At 51.4% G+C, this 20,316-nt stretch overlaps 1 protein-coding gene across 1 annotated transcript; it reads left to right on the forward strand.

Annotated features, from left to right (window-relative positions):
* Positions 1-9,574: 9,574 nt before the first annotated feature.
* Fam107a (family with sequence similarity 107 member A) lies at positions 9,575-18,268 on the forward strand. Its single transcript, XM_076867992.1, has 4 exons — positions 9,575-9,655; positions 15,416-15,590; positions 17,359-17,515; positions 17,940-18,268. The coding sequence occupies exons 2-4, from the start codon at positions 15,421-15,423 to the stop codon at positions 18,045-18,047; spliced, it is 435 nt and encodes a 144-aa protein (XP_076724107.1). The 5' UTR covers positions 9,575-9,655; positions 15,416-15,420; the 3' UTR covers positions 18,048-18,268.
* The last annotated feature ends 2,048 nt before the right edge of the window (positions 18,269-20,316 follow it).

The raw sequence follows: 20,316 nt of genomic DNA on the forward strand, positions 1-20,316 counted from the left end.
ACCCTCCTGCCTCAGCCTCCCGAGCTGCTGGGATTACAAACTTGCACCACCGCGCTCGGCTTAGGGCATTTTTTTAAACAAACGTCGTTGGTTCTGTGCCAGCCACTCTTCTAAGCCCTTTCTAGGTTCCCAAACTGCACCAGTCAACCTTACAACCCCTGTGACAGAAGTACTATGTGGTCAATCCCACTTTCCAGATGAAGAAATTGAGGCTCTTGTGCGGAGGGGTCACTAAATGGGGAGGCCACTGAGCCCAGGTGTGGCGTTTCGGGACCTGAGCCCAGGTGTGGCGTTTCGGGATCCCACACCTGCGCGTAGCTTTCCATGAGGCCGATGGCCATGCAGAGTGAAAGAGTAGGCGGCGGGCCAGGACTCGGCGTTCTCCCGGGGATGCTGGAACCGGGCCTGAGAGTCGTCCCTCCAGACGCTCACGCGCGCCGCCTCATACCTGGGCAAGGATACCTGTTTGTGTCCCTGTCGCCTCCCTCCCTGTAGGCGTCTCCGCGCCTGCCCCTCCGACCGCCGCGTAACCAGATCCCCGGCGGGGTTTGGGCGGCTGGCTCGCGTCTGGGTGGCGGAGTCGCTCGCGCTCCAGGCTGCGCAGCAGCGGTGCCGGATCTGCAGCGGGGCGCGCGGGGCATGGCGCAGAGGCTGGGCGAATGGGCACGGGGGCCCGCCGAGGCCACCGGGCTGTACCGGGCGGTGCTGCTCAGGTCCGGTAAGTGGGGACCTCGCCTCGCCGCCCCTGATCTCCAAAGCTGGAGGAGCGAGCGACAGGCGTGCGGCGCGCAGCCCCCCGGGGCAACCCTCGGCGGAGCGCGTCTGTCCTCGATCCTTGCCCGGCGCCCGCCCTCCCTTCTCTTCCGTCATTCCTGTCAATTACTTTTTTATCCTTCCCCCTTTTCCTCTTTTCTTCCTACATTCATCCTTTCGGGGGATCTGTCCTTAGATAGATGGCTTTTTTTTTTTTTTTTCACAATATCTGAGCACACGCGCGCGCGCACACTCACGCACACACGCGCGCACATTCCCACTCTCAGTTTCTGGACTGCAAAAGTCCTGCGAGGCTCTGCTCCCGGCTGATCTCTGCGACAGACTCCGCCCGCGCACCGAGGCGTCGGACCGCGCGGGAGATGTGGGGCAGGGATGCGGGAAACGCGCCCCGCGGGAGCCGCCCGCAGCCGAGCGCCGAGCGCTTGGGCGAGGGACGGCTACTGTGCCCTGGGTCATTGCACGAGGGGGAGGAGGAGAGCAAGTTACAGGCAGGTGAGGAACCGTTTTTTCTATTCTGTGCGTGCAGCGATTCGGAAGGAAACACGGTGGTTTTATTTTTCCCAGGATGGGGATTGGGTAACAGGTGGTTCGTCTTTGCAGTAAGCACGTATTAATTTTCTACTCGGGACAGTAAGAGTTTGGTTTTTTGTTTTTTAATCCGGTAAATGAAGTAAGCGAATGTATACTCAGTGTCAAAATAATTTAGAAAAACATGGGGATGTAGGAAAGTGGGGCGCAGTAAGCGTTTGTGGGGTTTTCTTCCAAATACGGGCTTGGAGAAACGTTTGGGGAAAATGGAGATCGGCCTCGGACTGGAGTCCCTGCCACTGGGGATCAGTGATTGCAAAGTGTCAGGGAACCTGGGCTCACGGGCCAGCTGCACTCTACGTTGGGCACAGAGCCCTCCCCACTAGGAGCCCTGCCCCCCTCCCCCCCTCACGGCAGAGCCAGGAGGCAAAGTCCCGAGGAGGCGCGTCCGCCGCTGAGCCAGCAGGGCCAGCAGGGTCCCCTGCGCTGAGTGGCCGGGACTCCCTGCATCTCTTCCCAAGACCCGCCTTGCCCCGGGGGCGGGGAGCCCGCCGCCCAGTAGTGATTGGAAATCTTGGAACAAGGGTTCTCTTAAGTCCGAAAACAAGAACTGGCCAAGACTCGAGGCCCGGCGGCGCCTTCCTGGGGGAGGGTCTCAACTGAGCAGGGCGGGCAGAAAGGGAGGAGCCCTGAGATCAGACGAATCTGATTTCAAATCCCAGCTCGGCTGACGGCTGCGCAATGCCCGCTGCCTAAAAGTCCCCACCCAGTTATTGTCACCAAGTCGCAGAGGTGGCAGGTCCCAGTCCGAAGACCCTGGGCTTCCTCTGGGGCTTCCCCTGGACCTGGAGCACCAGGGCGAGCCTCTTTTGAGCTTTCAAACCATCCAGAAGAGTAGACAAGCCAGAGTCGGTCCGGGGGGCGACCTGCTGGTCCCCTAGCTATTCCACACGCGGTTACAAGCCAGGACGCGGGTCAGAGGCTTCCTTGAAGGAGTGAGCGCCCCGTGATGGGAGCACTTACTATAAGAAGTTCACTGTGGCATTTAATCTTCACGACAATGTTAGGACACAGGTTGTCATTTCCATTTAGTAGATGAGTGGACTGAGGCCAGAGCTTGAACAGCTTTTGGGGAAGAGACCTTCCACACCTTCTATGGGCTACAAAGCACTTTTTTTTTCTTATAGGGAGGATTGAACCCAGGGACGTCTAACCACTGAGCCACATCCCCAGCCCTGTTTTATATTTTATTCAGAGACAGGGCCTTGCTGAGTTGCTTAGGGCCTCTCTAAGTTGCTGAGGCTGGCTTTGAACTCGGGATCCTTCTGCCTCAGCCTCCCAAGCCACTGGGATTACAGGCCTGAGCAACGCTTTCAAACTTAAATTCATCTATGCCAAAGCCCACACATCCTCAGAGAACAGTAACAATGATGGTCACTTGTTATTGCCACAGAATCTCTACCCAGTGCCATACACCTGTTATCTCACCAACTGTTTATTCATTTATTCATTCCACTAAGGGTTAGCAGCCTCTGCTCTGCACTAGGTTTTATGCAAGGCACGGGGATATCAATATCAATACAATGGGCATTTCTGTCAGTTCAGGGAGGTGAGTCATGTTATGCTCTTTTGGACACACAAGGAAATGGAAGCTAGGATGGCAACATGACTTGTCTAAGGTCACATAGCTAACTGGGGTAAAGCTGAGATTCAAAACTAGGGCTGAGGTGCCTGCCTGTAATCCTAGGGGCTGGGGAGGCTGAAGCAGGAGGATGGAGGGTTCAAAGCCAGCCTTAGCAAATTACTGAGGCCCTAAGCAACTTAGCAAGACCCAGTCTCTAAATAAAAAATAAAAAGGGCTGGGGATGCGGCTCCGTGGTTAAGTGCCCCTGGGTTCAATTCCCAGCACCAAAAATAAAAAAATTCCAAAGCTAAGGCTGGGCACCTCTAGAACCATTTCCCTGGGTCTCTCACATGGAAGCATGGGACCAATTTGGCCATTTAGTGGAGGGGTGAGCAGCTCTCTTTCCTTTCTGAAGTCCCCAAGGAAGAAAGAACAGAATTAAACCCAAGAGGGTGGCTGTTTTCAAATACAGTGGCCTCAATTCGTGCATCAAATGATGTTGCACTTTGGGGAAAATGTTCATCCCAAATTATTTCAAAATAGCTTCTTATTATGAAATGAGAACATGCTTCCATAACTGTCTGGGGAAATTGAGAATAAAACAGGGGGAAATGTAACCCATGATCCCACGAACCCCAAGCAGTCACGGGTAACGTTTGGGGATATCTCCTTCCATTCTTTGCTAATCATCATTTGTGTGTTTGGTTTACACTGTTCAGATTGTTGTGACTCTAGTCTTTAATCCTATTTTTTTTCACTTGAACAAAAATCTTTAATGCTCTTATTTGGGTTATCAAAAAAATAATAAATAAATAACTGCTTCTACTTAGGCAAATGCCCAAGTCTAGGCAGGCATTGTACAAAGGGCCTTCCATACCCTGTGTTCTTTATTCCTCAAAAGAACTTCTGCTCCTAGGCTGGGTGTGATGGTGCACACTTGTAATCCCAGCAGCTTGGGAGGCTGAGGCAGGAGGATTGCAAGTTCAAAGCCAGCCTCAGCAACTTAGCGAGGCCCTAAGCAAATCAGAGAGACCCTGTCTCTAAATAAAATACAAAACAGGGTTGGGGATGTGGCTCAGTGAAGCACCCCTGGGTTCAATCCCCAGTACCAAACAAATGGTGAAAAATCTGCCCCAGTTCAGAGATGAAGAAACAAGGTCTCTGAGCTGTCCAGCCATGGAGCCGGGATCAGTATCTCAGTTGACACCAGGACCCCTGCTCTTAACCACTGAACTGGAAGGGTCCCCTCTGTGGAGTAAGTCCCACCTGGAAAGCTATGCAATCCTTGAGTAAAAGTCCATCTGAGGTGTCTTACCTACACCCCACACGGAGCTCAGGCCAGGGTCCTGCTGGGGAGGAAAGTATCTCTGCACCATGGGCCAAAGGGCACCTCCCCAGGTGCCTGCACCTGTCCTCTGCAGCCAGGGGACAGGCACAGCCCCCAGCCGTGCTTCTGCCAGTTAAATGTGAATTTCAGAAAAACATTTTTTGGGGGCCATTAATATTTTCTAACTGCTTTAAAAAAATTATTTGTTCTTGTTAGTTATCCATGACAGTATGAGTGAATTTTGACATAGAATATACACATGGAGTCTAACTTCCCATTCTTGTGGTTGTCCATGATGTAGAGTTTCCCTGGTTGTGTGTTCATATATGAACACAGGAAAGTTCTGTCCCATTCATTCCACTGTCTTTCTTATTCCCATCCCTCTCCCTTCCATTCATCCCCTTCTGTCTAATCCAATGAGCTTCTATTCTCCCTTCCTGCCTCTTATGGTGTATTAGTATCCGCATATCAGAGAGAACATTTTGCCTTTGTCTTTTGTGGGGATTGGCTTATTTCACTTAGCATGATAGTCTCCAGTTCCATCCAATTACCAGCATATGCCATAATTTCATTCTTCTTTATGACTGAGTAGTATTCTATTGTGTATATATACACACCACATTTTCTTTATCCATTCATCTGTTGAAGGGCACCTAGGTTGGTTCCATAGCTTAACTATTGTGAATTGAGCTGCTATAAACATTGATGTGGCTGTGTCACTGTAGTATACTCATTTTAAGTCCTTCGGGTATATTCCCAGTTGGAATAACATTTTCATGTAAGCATGTCCCAAATATTGCATGGGATACAGTTAAAATAAAAGATTATTTATTGCTTACTCAAAATTCAAATTTAACTAGAGTATCGCATTTTTTATCTGCTTCATCCGGCAACCACCGTCAGGAATTCTGGAAGTTTGCTTGGTTTGACAAGCTGTGGTCAGCCCAGATTCCCCTCTACACACACACACACACACACACACACACACACACACACACCAACACATATCCCTCTGCCTATTCCTAGATCCACTACCCTGTTTTTATCTGGCTACAAGCAAATTAAAATGTACATGGAGCCAGGCATGGTGGCGCACACCTGTAATCCCAGCAGCTCAGGAGGCTGAGGCAGGAGGATCTCGAGTTCAAAGCCAGCCTCAGCCATGGTGAGGCACTAGGTAACTCTGAGACTGTCTTTAAATAAAATACAAAATGGGACTGGGGATGTGGCTCAGTGGTCAAATGCTTCTGTGTCCAATTTTCAGTACCTCCTAAAAATGTACATGAGGTGGGGGACATCCCTCCTTTTGCACCTTCAAAATCAAATTAGTTAGCTTAATCCCAGCTGGGTTGAGGACTAGCTTTTTCAAAAAGGACTCTTGGTTCTTCCCTTCCTGCCCCCCTCTCCCGTGTTCACGCTTGAAGTCCCTGCCCTGGGTTAAATGCTTCCCAGTTCAAACTTGTTGTACTGGGGACTCGGGGTCCTTTTATAATCTCTCCACAGATCTCATGACAAGTTTTTCTGCCAATACAGCTTCTCTCCCTCCCCCCAGCGCCCGCCATGTCTTTTCAACAGAGCGCGTTTGGGGCGGTCGGGGAGGAAGGGGGTTCTGTCTTGTGGGTGGCTTCTCAGAGACCTCATTGAGGCCTTGGACATTGAAACTGAACACAGGAAGTTTTGAGTTGCTATGGAGACTTCTTGTGGATGCTTGTGGGTCCCTGTGAGCTGCTCTCAGCTTGGCGACAAGAGGGCAGAAAGGAAAGAAAAGCCACTGGAGGAGGTATTTCCTGCAGTGGGCAGCCCTAGCCCACACTGGATGCAGGAAATTTCCCTGGGGCCCCTCAAAATTGCCTCCTCTGGTCTTCACTGTCCCCCATCCTTTTGGCCTCTCTGGTCCCTGGGAAATCAGACTTTAAAAGGACAAGAAGGAGGGGCTGGGGCTGGGGCTCAGTGGGAGAGCGCTTCCTGGCTTGTGTGGGGCACTGGGTTCGATTCTCAGCACCACATATAAATAAATAAAGGTCCATCGACAGCTAAAACAAAAAATAAAAGAAACATACCAACCAAATGCAAAGTGAATCTTGAATAAAAAAAAATAAAACTTATTTTTTTAAAAAAGGACAAGAAGGGATCTCAGAAGGCTCCCCCAGCCCATCATGGGGTGAGCAAGACTTCTGATCCCCAGGTCCCTTGGACTCCAGCCTTACCTTCTAGCAGAATGGAAGGACCTCCAGGAAAGGCGCATGAGTAGAGTCAGGAGGCGGCACCTGGGGCTTGACTTCTGCCATTTCCTAGAGTGAACTCTTTTTCTCCAGAGCCTCTATTTTCCCATATAAAAATGGGCATAACTGGCTGGGCACAGGGTATGCACCTGTAATCCTCAGTGGCTCAGGAGGCTGAGGCAGGAGGATGGTGAGTTTAAAGCCACCCTCAGTAATTTAGCGAGGCTCTGAGCAACTGAGTGAGACCCTGTCTCTAAATAAAAAGTAAAAAGGGCTGGGGATGTGGCTTGGTGGTTGAGCAACCCTGGGTTCAATCCCTGGTACCGAAAAAGAGCAGGTAGTTGGGGGTAGAATCATACTATATGTGACTCTGCAGTTTGACTTTCCCCTACACATGTAGAGGACATCCCTTTCAGGTCAATAAATAGACACGCTTATTGATTGTCCCCATCAGGGGGTGTGGTGACATCTCTCACTGGTGGGGGGTGGGTTGGACATGGTGGTCATTGACTGCTGATCTGGTCCCCGGGCGTGCAGACCCACACAGCAGGGTGGTGTCCTACAAGCTCAGCGATACCAATGTTTTGGGTGATGTCAGGGCCACAGTAGTTGCTGAGCACCTTGGTACTGGGACAGGAAGTCTAAGTCAGATAAGGTGGGGCCCCTGCCCTCAAGTCTGGCGGGTGGATCTGATCTGTTTGTACCCAGGCTGGACTGTGAGAAGAGCATTAGAGGGAGGAGCACAGGGGTCCCCACTGCCTGGGGAACATGGCGTCTGCCCTGGGGGATTCCTGCTCAGGTCTCCTTGGCCCTCCCTTCTTCTGGGGCTGGCATCAGGATCTTCCAATCAAGGGAACACAAATCACAGAAATGGAGGTCGTCGCTGGTATGGGGGCTCTCAGGCCTGGATTATGGGATTCTGTCTTCTCTAGGCAGTGACAAGAAGCTGTCAGAAGTCCCCCTGCCCCAGGATCCCTCTGAGTTCCCCAAGGGTCCCAGGCACGGGGCTTGGTTCAGGAAAGCCCTTGTAAACCCCAGGAAAGGCTGGAGTCATTGATCTGCAAAGTGGGACAACACATAGAAAGTCCCATGGGAATGAGTGAAGTTAAACCAGGGCAAGGTGGGAAACGAGGAAGGCTGTCAATCAAAGGAGTTCTAGAAAAGCTGAATTTAGAAAGGAAAAAAGGACCACACATTGTTGTATGCCTGAGGATTTGTGGCCCACTAAGTTTCAGTGGCCCCAGAAAAATCGGGTTGGCAGGACCTGCCTTAGCCTCCCTGCCTCCACCCCATCTCCCATCGTCCCCCTGGTCCCCAACACTGTGGTCACAATGGTCTTCCATCACACCAGCTAAGCCCCACCCAGGGGCTTTGCTCTGAGCAGTCCCCACTCCCTGGAAGGCTCTTCCATGTAACAGTCACATAGTCAACTCCTGGTGATTCAGCCTCCCTCAGCCTCTACCCTCCCTGAGTTCCCAGGCCCTCCCTGTTCCCTCACCCGGTATCACTCTCAACAGAGCGTGTGTCACAGTGGATGTCTTCTTGTGCATCTCTTTAGTTATTGTCTGTGTGTCCCCTTGAATGTGGGTTCATGAGGACAAGGATACTCTCTGTCTCCTTCACAGCGTATCCGCAGCACTTCCAATGGTAATAGGGATACAGTAGGTCCTCAAGAAGTGTTTGCTAGCCAGGCACAGGGGCACACAACTGTAATCCCAGTGGCTCGGGAGGCTGAGGCAGGAGGATTGCAAGTCCAAAGCCAGCCTCAGCAACTCAGTGAGACTCTGTCTCAAAATAAAATACTAAAAAAGGCCTGGGGATGTGTCTCAATGATTAAACACCCCTGGGTTCAATCCCTGGTACCAAAAAAAAAAAAAAAAAAAAGGTGTTTGTTACATAAACAAATAACACAGGCCAGATAGAACCAAAACTGCCTTATGCCTCTATTCAAGTTTGATGTGTGTCTGGGCCTCATCTCCTTCCAGCCAACCAAGACTGAGAAAATAAAGCTGGGGTGAAGGCCCAGTTTAACTGGTAGATGGCAGCTTCCTCACTGGGGGACCAAGGATAGTGCCAAAAGCTAGAAAAGTTCCAGATTTTCAAGTGAAAGCTGATTGTGAAATGAGGAGAAGGCCTCCATTATCTCTGAGCACCCAGGTTGACCTGGGGCCCCTGCAGAGTGGGGGGGGGAGGGAGGGATTAACAGGGATTGAACCCAGGGACCCTTAACCATCGAGCCACATCCCTAGTCCTTTTTAAAATTTTATTAATTCACTGAGTTGCTTAGGGCCTTGCTAAGTTGCTGAGGCTGGCTTTGAACTTGGGATCATCCTGCCTCAGCCTCCCTAGCCTCTGGGATGACAGGTGTTGGTCACCTGCGGGTGCGGGGGTCCAGTTCTCTCTCTCTCAAAGTCCTGACTGAGCACAGTGTGCCCGGCCTTTCCTTTCATCTCCTCTGTCACCTCCCAACCCCTGTGTGCTTCTCCACATTGGACAAACATGCAGCCCCAAGGCGCAGGGGCACTGATTACCAGGACTGACCCAGGAGCCTGCCAGGGCCCAGACACTGTCCCCTGTCACTCTCCCACACTCTCCTGCTGGTTTCTCTGCAAAGTCTGGAAAAAGTTCCGAGTGTCAAGTGAATAATGCACAGAAGTTCCTGACCAGGTGCTGAGCCAGTGCTGTGTCCTTTCCCCTCCCTGCACCCCTGACACCCCAAGAAACTCCTGGGGCGGGGGGCTGCAGGAAGCCTGGCTTCCCCTTCCCCCGGGGAAGAGCTGCGATCCTCCCGGGCCGGGGAAACTCCTCCAGGGAGCCGCCTGCTCAGGACCCTCGGTCCCCATCAGCGCGAGAAAACAGGCATTTCTTTGGGCCTCTGCGACGGGCGGCTCCGACACAGCGTTCCGCAGGGATCGCGGTGCGAGTGGCCGAGCCCGGGGCGCCGAGCCGGTTACTATAGCAACGGTTCCTTTTTATTGATACCAGAATAAACAGGAATGCGGAGGGGCCTCCCGGGTCAGGTCGCCCCGCGCAGCGGCCTCGGGGTTAAGAACCGCCCTTGGGAGGCGGCCCTCCTCCGCTCAGGGACTTCCCGGTGGAGCGTGGGACCTGGCGACAGCGCTCCCTCCGGATCTGCCTTCTCCAGGACCCGGAGCGGGAAGTAAGACCACGTCTCTCCTGGTCAGTCCCCCGCTGTCCGGCTGGGTGCTGTCCTGGGAGGGAGGAGGTGAGGGGGCGACTGGGGAGCCCTGGAGCGGGTGTCCCCCGGGCTGCGCTGTTTTGAGTTTGGGTACCTGGGCTCTGTCCCCAAATCGGTGAAATGCTGTGGGGTCGCGGGGACTGTGCGTCCTGACACTCTAGGTTTGGGGAAAGGAGGCAAAGCAGGCATCCAGACAGGGCTATGTTCCTGTTGATCTTTGGCTTCTCAATACTTGGGGGGAATCTGAATTAATGCATGGGAATGACCTCACCTAAATCTGTGATCACACAGCACCGGGAATGGGGCGGGGGCGGGTACGGGGCGGTCGATTTGCTTAACAGCTGGATGACACAGCTGAGAGAAGACAGGTTTGGGCATCAGACAGCTCAGACTGCTGGATTCTGTTACCTTCATTCACTGGCTGCGTCAGCTGGGAAATCAGATAACCTCTCTGAGCTTCAGTGTCTTGGTCTCAAAAGGGGACAATGATATCCCCCATCTCCTCCATTGGTCAGGAGAATTTCATGAGACCCAGTTACTAGGTGCTCAGCCCCCCCCCCTCCCCCCCCCCCCCCCCCCCCGGGGATGACACCGTGGTGAGGTCACTTACATGGTCCCAGCCTGCCTTCCTGGTGAATTTGGCTGTAACATGTTTCTGAGACTGAGCCACAAATCGGGTGCTAGAGGCTTGTATGTATGTCCTGTTTTGAAACTGCTATCAAACCCCATGGCTTCTGACCTGGGCAGCCCCCAGCACCCATGTCTCTAGTTAGCTTCGATTTTTTTTTTTTTTTTTTTTGGTACCGGGGATTGAACTCAGGGGCACTCACCACTGAGCCACATCCCCAGCCCTCTTTTGTATTTTATTTAGAGAAGGGTCTCACCAAGTTGCTTAGTGCCTCACTTTTGCTGAGGCTGGCTTTGAACTTGTGATCCTCCTGCCTCAGCCTCCTGAGCCGCTGGGATGATAGTCATGCACCACTGTGCCCAACATGTGACTTAGATCTTGGGTGGCTCTCTTAGCTCTGTGGATGCAAAGTACCTGCCAGCCTCCTGCCTCTGAGGAGCTAGCAGGACACCTGGTCTGCTGATGCCTGTCCCCTGCTTAACCTTATAACACATTGCACAGCTCTTCCTAAGAACCCTCCAGGTCCAGCCTGGGACTCTGCTATGAAATGGATTCCAATGTCCACCCAGACCACCTCCTCACAAATCAGGAAGTTAGAATGAGGCCAAGGGAAGTTCTGTTTTGAGTCTGTCTTGGGTCATTGTATCCAAATGGAAAAGAAATCCTGAAGGGGTTGAAGGGGTCCGGGGGCTTCTGGGCATCAGCCAGAGGCTGCTAGGAAATGTGGAAGTGCCTCCAGATACACTGGGCTTCAATGGCTGGCTGATGGAAAACACAAATGGGCACTTGGCCCATTGAGGGGTAAGGGCGAGAAGGCTCAGGAAATCCAGTGGCCACGCTTGTCACTGGGACTGAAGGCCCCTTTTTCCCTTGCCGGCTGTTATTTTACAAGCCTCTCTTCTCCTCTGTCCTGAGGCCCTGTTAAATGCTGAGCCAGGACGGCCCTGGGTGTGGGGTGGGAGCGGGGGAGACTGGCCAGCAGCCCAAGGAGGGAAGGCCACCATCTGGTCATCTCCTTAACAGAGGCCAGCCATGGACAGCCAGGCCTGTGGGTTCTGCCTAAGCCAAAAGCTGCCGGGGCCAGCCAGGGGCCTCAGCCAATGCTTGTATTTCATGTGGGTTAACAGTCCTCCTGTTGGCATCTATAAAATGGGCTCCCGCTACTTCTGCGTTGGTGTTTCTTAGGCTACGCCTAACCCCGATTTCTCAACTGAAAAATCTTTTGCACCTGGAAGACAGAGACACCGTAGAAGAGCACTGAATTTGGAGTCCAAAGATCCTGCTTTTGCCACTTATTTGCTCCATATCTTGGCCTCACTGGGCCTTGATCTTCTCACCTAGAATAGCAGCTGCTTCCCAGGCTGATTATGAGAACCAAACCAAATGCCCAGGCAGGGCTCATCACAAAGCCCCTTCAGGACAGCCCTGGGCTGAGCACAACATGCACGTTATATCATTTCACTTTCCAAATGACCCCATGAGTAGGTATTGCCATTATCCCTACTGTATAAAGGCCCAGAGAGGTCAAGCTATTTGCCTGGGATCACTCAGCTAGGAAAGGAGGCCACCGTGATTCAAACCTGGTCTGTCTCTTCTGAAACATTGCTGTTTTAACCATCTTGATTTACTGGTTTTTATGTCATGTGTTATAACTGATGCCATCAAAGATATAACAGAACCATCAGGGAGGGGAGAGGCAGATAGAGGGGACATTAAGACCTTAGAGAGCCTGGGGTCTCACCGCTGTTTGCAGGATGAACTAGGACCTGGAATCCCATCAGTATAGACTCCTTTCTGTCCTCTCTTTACGGGTGCCCAGGAGGCACCCATGTTGGCTTCAAAGCTGTCACCCTCATATTAACCTGCCCATCTAGCAACCTGATGAGCTCACCCTGCAGTCAGGGATCCCAGATGAGCCTTGCCTGGTATGGGGCTCCTGTTCTGCAGAGCCTCAAGCAGGAAGCGACAGGACCTCTTGGGTCATCAGCAGAACCAGGAAAGAAGCAAGCAAGGCGCCCTGGGTCTCTCCTCCAACCTCTTATTACACCCACCCTTGCAAGATGAAGTCAGCCGCACACTCTGCATATTAAGTGAGAATTATTTGCCCATTTTGTAGTCATGCAATTCACTCCATTTAGTTGTCACCTACTGGCTCCCTTGCCCAGTCCTTGAGCTCAGCAGTGTACAACCAGCATGATTCTACAGAAAAGAGTCCCCCAGAGGTTAGAGTTGCCCAAGATCATACCCCAGCTGAGAACTGTGCTCTTTCAGACCTGCTCCCAAGGACTCCGGGCCAATGCAGATAAGCTTGGTTGCTTTGATTTCTTTGTCTAACTCCATGATTTGCAAAGATGGCTGGCTATTGGAATCACCTGGGAACTTACAAAACTCTCAAAGGCCACCAGGTATGGTGGCACATGCCTGTAATCCCAGCAGCTGGGGAGGCTGAGGTAGGAGAATTGTGAGTTCAAAGCCAGCCTCAGCAACTTAGCAAGATCCTAAGCACCTTAGTGAGATCCTGTCCCTAAATAAAATTTAGAAAGGGCTGGGGATGTGGCTCAGTGATTAAGTACCCCTGGGTTCAATCCCTGGCACCAAAAGAAAAAGCCTGTGTAGTGACAGATCTTTATATAGAAGTCTCATTTAATTAAATTAAAAGGAAGGCTGGTGCTGCAGTTCTTAAGCCCTAGGGGTTCCTAGCACTTCCCTTCGGAACCTGACATGCGTGTGTACACAGCTCTCCTTGCCATCGCCCCCACGCCCACCCCATGCTGTTTACCTAATTCAGCATCTTGAGAGGCAAAGGCAGATTTTCCCAGCTGCAACTCTGGGCTAAAGAACCAGACACATCCCTGCCTCACCTAACACACTGGTGATTTAATATGAAGAGGGGAGAGGGCTTGGAACAGATCCTTGAGCTGGGCATGGCCATTGATTGGACCCTGGGAGTAGGACTGATTCCATCATTTTCAGATCCCGGTGCCAAATAAAAATTCAAGGCCATTGTCCAAGATGTATTAGGCAGCAGCAGCAGGTTAAACAAACAAGGCCCCTCTTTTTTTTTTTTTTTTTTGGTACCCGGGATTGAACCCAGGGGCACTTAACCACTGAGCCACATCCCAGCCCTTTTGATATTTTATTCAGAGACAGGGTCTCACTAAGGTTCTGAGGGCCTTGCTAAGTTGCTGAAGCTGGCTTTGAACTCTTACTCTGAGCCTTCCTGCCAGGGTGAGGCCTGACTCTGTAGCAGTCAACCTACTGGCTACTGGTGACCTATGGCCAGTCGGAGGATTTTCCTCTGGAATCTAATGGGAGAGATGGACAGACAGAGACCGCCCACTGGAAATGAAAAAAAACAGTCATTTAAAAAAAAAAAAAAAAAATCACCAAAACCTGCTGACAGTTTTCTCCACCAGAATGACCTTTTAAAAATGGAATCAGAAGCACGATTTCTCCCAGACTTGAACCCACCCGGCCACCCTCTCTCTGAACATTCTGCCTCTCACCCTCCCCACTCCGGGCACACTGTGTCTTTGTGCTCTCTGAACAGGCCGGCTTGTTCAAGGTGCATGAGTCACAAGTGCTATTCCCCAGGCCCCAAGAAGCCTCCTCTTTCCATCTCAGCTGTCAGATTTTAAATGTCACCTCCCAGAGAGGCCCTCCCGCTGCACCTGGCTGGAGATGGGTCCTTCACCAAACTCTACGGAGCCCACCTGCTGCCACATCTATAACTGTTTTTATTGGTTTGCGAGTGTGTGCTGTTTACTGTCTCCCCCCCCCCAGTGTCAGCTCTGTGAGAGTGGGGACTTGTCATTCAGTGTCCCTCCGTGTGTCCAGTGTCTGCCACAGCACCCAGCAGATTATAGGAACTCAAACATTTAGGGAATGCATGACTTTTTAATGATCACATACTTTCTCCATGGTCATTCTGTTATGGAGACACTCTTGGTTTTGTGTCCTCATTTCATATCTGGCCACAGGACTGAATTCCTTCTCCCAATGCTTGCTGGGTACAAAAGTATGTTTTGTTTTGTTTTGTTTTTTCAAATGTTCATCCTGCCATCTCATTCTCTAAAGTTGGACCGTTTGTTTCTGTTTCCTGCTTTATCACGTTGGCAACATACAGTTAGTTCTTTTAAAGATGGCAGAATTGGGGAAGTATGTAGCTGGGGCACAGAGGGACTAAGGGGAGAGTGAACAGCCAGGGAGTCATGGTGGCTATTAAAGTGTAGTTTGCCAATGCTGAGAGCTGAGGATATGGGGAAGAAAGAGTGTAGCTGAGAACTATTCCGTTAGAGAATCAGTGGAATTTGGGAATGGAAATAGGCATCAAAAGGAGAGAATTCCAGTCACCACACACACACACACCTGTAATCCCAGCAGCTCAGGAGGCTGAGGCAGGAGGATGGAGAGTTCAAACCCAGCCTTAGCAACTTAGTGAGGCCCTAAGCAACTCAGCAAGACCCCATCTCTAAATAAAATATAAAAAAGGGCTGGGTATCACCATCCATCTGAGCTGGCAACCTAATGCTGGGTTCACAAATCTGACTGTTCCAATAACTAAAGAAAACGGTGAAGAAAGCATGCAAACACACAGAAGTACCTTTTCAAAATCTGGGGATGGCTCTGTGACCTTAGGGGTCCATGAAAGAGAGTGAGCCATTGGAATTCTTTATTCTTTTATAGAGGACACACAAGAGGAGTTTCCATGGAACATTCTATCCCAAAAAAGGGCAAAGGGGTGGGATTACAAAGGAACAGGTGAGTGTAGGTCAATCCCACCAGGTGACGCCCACTCCTGGAGCCACACCTCATTATCTGAGCGGGGATAAAAGTGCAATGTATTATGGGGTGCAATAACTGTTTGGTACCCCTTTACTCAGGACTTAAAGGTGTGTACCTAGCTTGTGTCCAGAGCGTCTCCCAACAGCTGGGGATGTGGCTCAGTGGTTAACAGCCCCTGGGTTCAATTCCTGTTACCAAGTCAGGTATCTTGGTCAGGTTGTCACAGTAGTAAGTGACCAAGAGCCACCTGAGAAGAGAACCCATGCCCCGTGGGGACAGGTGGGGTCATGAACCCGGCTCTGACCAATTCCTTGGTCCATCTCTGCAGCCTCCATGTACTCAGAGATCCAGAGGGAGCGGGCAGACATTGGGGGCCTAATGGCCCGGCCAGAGTACAGAGAGTGGAACCCGGAGCTCATCAAGCCCAAGAAGCTGTTGAATCCTGTGAAGGCCTCCCGGAGCCACCAGGAGCTTCACCGTGAGCTGCTCATGAACCACAGAAGGTAGGGATGGAGCTGGGCCCATCCTACCATCCTGGGGCTCCTGGAGGCTGAGGGGGGCTGAGGGTGCCTCATGTGATCACCAGAAGAGACTCTGAAGGTCTGATCCTCTGTGGGCCTCTAAGAGACAGAGGGCCTTGAAAAGCCCCATTCTAGCCAGTTGAGATGTGGCACACCTATAATCCCAGCAGCTTGGGAGGCTGAGGCAGGAGGATCGCAAGTTCAAAGCCAGCCTCAGCATCTTAGCAAGGCCCTAAGCAACTCAGTGAGACCCTGTCACTAAAAAAAAATATATATATATATAAAAGGGCTGGGGATGTGGGTTAGTTGTTAAGTGCCCCTGGGTTCAATCCCTAGTACAAAAAAAAAAAAAGAGAGAGAAATAAAGCCCCATTCTCCCTCCCAGCCACCCACTTCATGCCAGCACTCCAGATCTATTTGCTGAGAGCACACTGTGTGCCAGGCACTGTACCCAGACCCAGGGTACAAGAAGGAATTTCCTGCCCTCACAGAGGGGGATAGACCTGTAACCAGGTGGTGGGATGGGTGCCCAGGCAGGGGAAGAGGGTCTGGGACTCTAGAAGAGAAAGGGTCCAAGATAACTTCACTGGGAGGTACTCAACAATCAATAGGGAGAGGGAGACTGAGGCTCCCCTCTGAGGCCGGGAAACACCTCCCTGCCCACGAGTCCAGAATGGAGGCAAGAGTGCCTTCATAGCTCCCCCTCCTGGCCAGTTCTGGTTTTACAGCCGGTCATGATGGCCGTTCTGGGTTTCAGGTGTGTGAACCCCACACTCTAGCAGATTTTCTTTTGTACATAGGGTTGGTTTTGGTTTTGCTTATTGTTGTAACATGAGAATTTTCTATGATTGCCTTTTAGGATGATCATTCCTTTTATTTTTTATTTTATTTTTTGTTGTTGTTGATGGAACTTATTTATTTATATGCAGTGCTGAGAATCAAACCCATTGCCTCCCTCACACATGCTAGGCAAGCGCTGTCCCACTGAGCTACACCTGCAGCCCATAATCATGTCGACAAACATCAACACAATCAGAAATAGTATAAAAACAAGCCAGGAGAAATATTCATAATATAAATATATTATATTGTGGGGGGGAAGCTATATATACAGAAAAATACTAATATCTTCACATCTCTTAATCCACAAGGAAAAGATGAACAAAAATAGGCCTAGTGAATTCACAAAAGGAGAACTGCTGGCTGGTAAATCTATCAAAAGCTGTTCCCTATAACTAATAATCAAGGAAACAAAGGAAACCAGATATTATTTTGTGCCTATCAGATTCTCAAATAGAAAGATTGGCTGGTGATGGTGAGGAGAAAGAGATGCCCTCAGACACTGCTGATGGAAGCAGACATTGGGTAACTTTTCTAGAGGCAAATGGAAATATGTATCCACCCTCTTTTAAGCCTGACCCAACAATTCTACCTTTAGAAACTTGTCCTAGGGACTAGGGCTGGGGCTCAGTGGTAGAGCACTCGCCTGGCATGCATGAGGCACTGGGTTCAATCCTCAGCACCACATAAAAATAAAATAAAGATATTGTGTCCACCTATAACTAAAAAATAAATATTAAAAAAAAAAAAGAAAAGAAAGTCGTCCTAAAAAAAGATCAAGAAAGAACCCAAAATCTGGGCTATGCAGTCAGAGGGAGGGTGGTGGGATTGGTGTCACCACGAGATGTAGCCCTGAGACTGGGGGAGGTGGGAAGGAGAGGGGTTCTCCTAACGGCTCCCCCCACCCCAGGGGCCTCGGCCTGGACAGTAAGCCAGAGCTGCAGCGTGTCCTAGAGCATCGCCGCCGCAACCAGCTCATCAAGAAGAAGAAAGAGGAGCTGGAGGCCAAGCGGCTTCAGTGCCCCTTTGAGCAGGAGCTGCTGAGACGGCAGCAGAGGCTGAACCAGGTGGGTAGGGGGTACCCAGTCCCAGCCCCCGTCTCCTCCAAGGCTGTCTCCTGGGCCTGGGAGGAAGGTCAACAGAAAGCACTCTGCCACCCTGCTGTGTGACTTTGGGTAAATGGCTTCCCTTTCTGAACCTCGGCCTCTGTGCCAGCCCAGTACACTGCAGGCTAGTTCTGATGATCATAACTTGCCCTCTGAGCCAAGTGACATTACCAATTTGGAGGAGGCCCAGAGGCCAGGGATCTGAATCCGCCTTTATAAGGCGAAATAAATCTCATGCTATCCCCTTGGTCCACCAGGCTGGTGGCAAAACCAATCCCCAGGTTGTTTCTGTGGGGAGGACCTTTGGCCCAAACCCCGGTGGCTGTTGAGAACAGGAGTCATCCTGGCCCCGCCCACTTCATACCACCACTTCTGTCTCCTTCAGCTGGAAAAACCACCAGAAAAGGAAGAGGAACATGCCCCCGAGTTTATCAAAGTCCGGGAAAACCTGCGGAGAATCGCCACTCTGAGCAGTGAGGAGAGGGCGCTGTAGAGTGGCTGCTGGGCACTGCCCGCCCTGCGCTCCCTGGCCCAGGCTCCTCCAGCCCCCTGTACCTGGCTGCCCTGGGCTGACCGTGACGTTCACACCTGCTCCCGTAGAAATGTGTCCCCCCTGGGAAGCTGGGGACCCCGAGCTCCCACACTTTTCCTTCCAAGCATCCATGTCTCCTGCCCCAAGAGGAATTCACTGCCAGGAAAACCTTCTCCAAGGCACCCCCCCCCCCCCCCCCCCCCCGATCCTGAGCCCTGCACAGGAAACTTCCCTGGCAGAATTGGAAAGGAAGGACAGGTCCCCTCTGTGTCCTGCCAAGTCCTCCATTCTGCCCAGGACTGTCCACCGGGAGACTCCAGGGCCCCATGGGGCCCTGCCCCTCAGAGCAGCCCAGCTCCTAGGCCCAGAAAATTCTGGCTGCGGTTTTACCTGAGGTCAGGTGAGGAGCAGATAAGCAGAGCTTAGCCTGGGGAACACCTGCTTTGAGAGCCAATGAGAGAGAAAGGCTAATCTGTCCACAGCAAGGTCCCCAGGAGGTCAGATAGTGAGGGGGGGAAGGGTACTAACCCAGACAGCCTTTTAGGGTTTGCAGGCTCTGCCCCATGCCCTGCTTGTTCCTCCTCCACGGCCCACCCTACCTGGGCCTTGGAACCACACCTGGCAGGGATACAGCATTCCCAGTCCCAGTTTAGCAAAATGCTTCGCAAACTTTACCGTGCATACTGATCACTGGGGATCTCTTTGAAACACAGCTGCCAGGACTGGGTGTGGTGGCACACGCCTGTGATCCCAGAGACTCTGGAGGCTGAGGCAGGAGGATTGCCAGCCTTAGCAACTTAGCAAGGCCCTGAGCAACCCAGTGAGACCCTGTCTCAAAATAAAAAATAAAAAGGGCTGAGGATGTGGCTCAGTGGTTAAACACCCCTGAGTTCAATCCCCAGTACCCCCCCAAAAAAAAAAAAATTTAAAAACAGTTTCCGACTCCATCGATCTGGGCAGGGGCTTAGATTCTACATGGGTAACAAGCTCCCGTTGAGGCTGAGACTGCTGGTTTGAGGACCACCCTGAGCAAAACTGGAGGGTGCGGGGAGGTGCTCAGTGGTTCAGATCAGAAACACCATTCAACTCCCATGAACCTCTGCCCTGGGGGTTCCCAAGGCCATGTCTGCAGCCCAAGGACTCTTGGTTCCTTATCCAGCCCACCTGCAGGGACTCCTGGCCCTGGAAGACTTTGGTTTAACAAATTCTGTTCGTCACAGTGACTGCTTTGTTCACCAGAGCTGCATATTATTGCCAACTGTGTTCCTTACCCGTTTGACCACACCATTGCGCAATTCTCACAATTCTCGCCAAAAAAAGAACAGTGTTACCTTCTCTACAACAATGTGGAAAGCAAACGTACCAAGATCTCCTCTAGGCTCCTCAAGGTATAAACAGTAGCTTCAAGACCCCACTGCCACATCTGTGGCCTGGCCTCCTCAGCGACCCTTTCCAGCCTGTCATGTGAAGAGACCTCCCCCACCTGCAGCCCCTCCAGGAAGTTCCCCTCTCTCCTTCCCCCAGGATCCCTTCCAGGGTGAGACCCAGATATTCTGACCTTTTGTTCCCATGAAGTTTTAAAGACTTAAGAGAACAAACCAGGCTTGTTTCTTTTCCCCTGAAGAATAAAATCCCTGCCTCGGGCTTTCTAAGCCCTTCATTGGAGGTGACAGAGATGGGCTAGAAAATAACCCCTCTCGCCCCCCCAAGAGCTGCCCTTGGGACACCCTCTGATAGCTTGAAGCAAAGGTGGACCTACGGGAGGAAAGGGTTTATCCTGGTCGGGTTTCTTTTAAGTTACACATGACAGTAGAGTGCATTTTGACCTGTCACACATACATGGAGTCTACCTTCCCATTCCTGTGGTTGGACATGATGTGGAGTTTCCCTGGTCGTGTGTTCATCTAGGAACACAGGAAAGTTCTGTCCCATTCATTCCACTGTCTTTCCCATTCCCACCCCCCCACCCCCATCCTAACTGGGTGGCTTGAGGGTGACTGAGATGCCGTCCTTCTCCTGTAGGTGGGCTGGCATAGGGTGTAAGGATAGGTACACCGCCTGTGTGTGTGTGCGTGTGCATAAGCCAAGTTTTAAAAATGTCCCTGAACGTGACTGTCTTGATGAGAATGTGGCAAAGTTATTCTAAGTGTCTCCTGGGTGAGGCTTACGCTGAAGATGCATGATTCCTATACAAAGGCCACCAGTTCCCGGAAGAAGTCACCTTCAGGGG

The sequence above is a fragment of the Callospermophilus lateralis genome, chromosome 1, assembly GCF_048772815.1.
Source record: "Callospermophilus lateralis isolate mCalLat2 chromosome 1, mCalLat2.hap1, whole genome shotgun sequence".
In the NCBI taxonomy this organism is placed as follows: domain Eukaryota; kingdom Metazoa; phylum Chordata; class Mammalia; order Rodentia; family Sciuridae; genus Callospermophilus; species Callospermophilus lateralis.